The sequence below is a fragment of the Cornus florida genome, unplaced genomic scaffold (assembly GCF_030987335.1).
Source record: "Cornus florida cultivar Cherokee Brave unplaced genomic scaffold, ASM3098733v1 CherokeeBrave_3.0.0_Hap2_Chr02, whole genome shotgun sequence".
Taxonomy (NCBI): domain Eukaryota; kingdom Viridiplantae; phylum Streptophyta; class Magnoliopsida; order Cornales; family Cornaceae; genus Cornus; species Cornus florida.
Window position 1 is genome coordinate 113,473,410 of NW_026775572.1, and position 1,578 is coordinate 113,474,987.

Below are 1,578 nucleotides of genomic sequence, written 5' to 3' on the forward strand. Positions count from 1 at the left end.
ACAAAATAGGGAAAAGGACGAAAAGTGAATAGTGTCGAAAAACGAAAAATGTGGAAATGACTCGGTCCTCAAAGGAAGTTGTCAATCCAAGGGAAAGAGTCTCAAAAACCATTTTCGAGCACTCGAGACGACACTAAGTGACAAGAAACCGAATTCAGAAAAGAAATTTCAATGAAAAAAATTCATTCGTGAAATTCTGAGGAAAAAGGAAAGGGAGAAAATGACCGGGTCATTACACTCTCTGCTCCCCTTCTTCGAGCAGCCGTGCTATGTCGGCTTCGTTGGGTAAGCGCATATACTCCTCTGCATACATAGCAACAATAACATTACAAAATGCCTTCAAGCATTTAATGGCAATGCTCTCGCCAATTTTACTATACTCATTATAGTGATTGGCTGCACAACCATATGCGAGTATACAAACAGCAGTTGTCATCTTCTGTATAGAAGACAACCCCAGACGACCAGTCGCATCCTTTTTTTGGACAAAGTAGTCACCATAAGCTTTGACATCATTAAGGATACGAAGAAAAAGTTCTTGTCGCATCCTGAATCGCCTGTGAAAGTACTCCGGTGGATATGTGCAATTCTCGTCGAAGTAGTCTTTCATTAGCTGATAGTGGCTTCCCTCTCGGTCATGATGAATGTACCGCTTATTTTTATGGACTTGGAATACTTACTCAACTATCTCTGGCTTCACTGAATTCATAATCTCATAGAATTCGTCTTGATCTTGTTGAATCAACGCCCCAAAAGGATCATCTTCCAAAGAGGATGACGAGGAAGATGAAGAATTAGAGTCTGCCAAAGGAAAAGCTTGTGATGGCGAAGTCATTCGAATTTCGAAATTGAAAAAGATGGATGATGATATTTTGTTACAATGGAGATAAATGAATATAGTGATGATTTTTAGATGAGCAAATGAGTTTCATTATATAAAATGAAAAATATAGCCGTTAAAAATATAGCCGTTTAGGAAAAGTTAAAAAAAAAAAATTAATTTTAATTTATTATTATTATTATTTTTGAAGAGCGAAAATTCGGAGAGCCTGATGGAGTGCGTATTTTTGGAGAGCGAAAGTTGCTGACGTGGCTCTTGAAATTGCTGACGTGGCTCTTGAAAAAGTTGATGTGGCATTTTTAAAGAGACAAAATTTGAAGAGGCTGGTGCAAATGACCTAAGAAGATCTGTTTGCTTTTCTTCTGGCGTATGTTTTGTAATTTATTAAAGGGTGTGTCAAACAAAGAAATTGATCGATGGGACCATATATATATAAAGAATTGCAGAACCTCGGACCATAAATGGTGTTGATATACCCCGTACTTCTAATTAGACATATATTCATTACTAACTGGGTCCACTGAGAGAAAGTTGGAAAGACGAAGTAAATAACCCAACCGACCTAGGGCATTAATGGCAATTCAACTCTCCAATAGCTCACCTTAACCCTACTACTATATAGGCCTCTCTTAACCCTCCACTACTCTCGTAAATCACTCATCTCTCTCTCTTTACTCCGTTTTCTTCTGGGATCTTTGTTTCTATCCATTGTGGTGAACCTGTTAGGAATTATGTCT

General features: G+C 37.9%; 1 protein-coding gene across 1 annotated transcript; it reads right to left on the reverse strand.

Annotated features, from left to right (window-relative positions):
* Positions 1 to 232: 232 nt before the first annotated feature.
* LOC132296627 (uncharacterized) lies at positions 233 to 610 on the reverse strand. Its single transcript, XM_059794813.1, has one exon. The coding sequence runs from the start codon at positions 608 to 610 to the stop codon at positions 233 to 235; it is 378 nt and encodes a 125-aa protein (XP_059650796.1).
* Between the last annotated feature and the right edge of the window lie 968 nt (positions 611 to 1,578).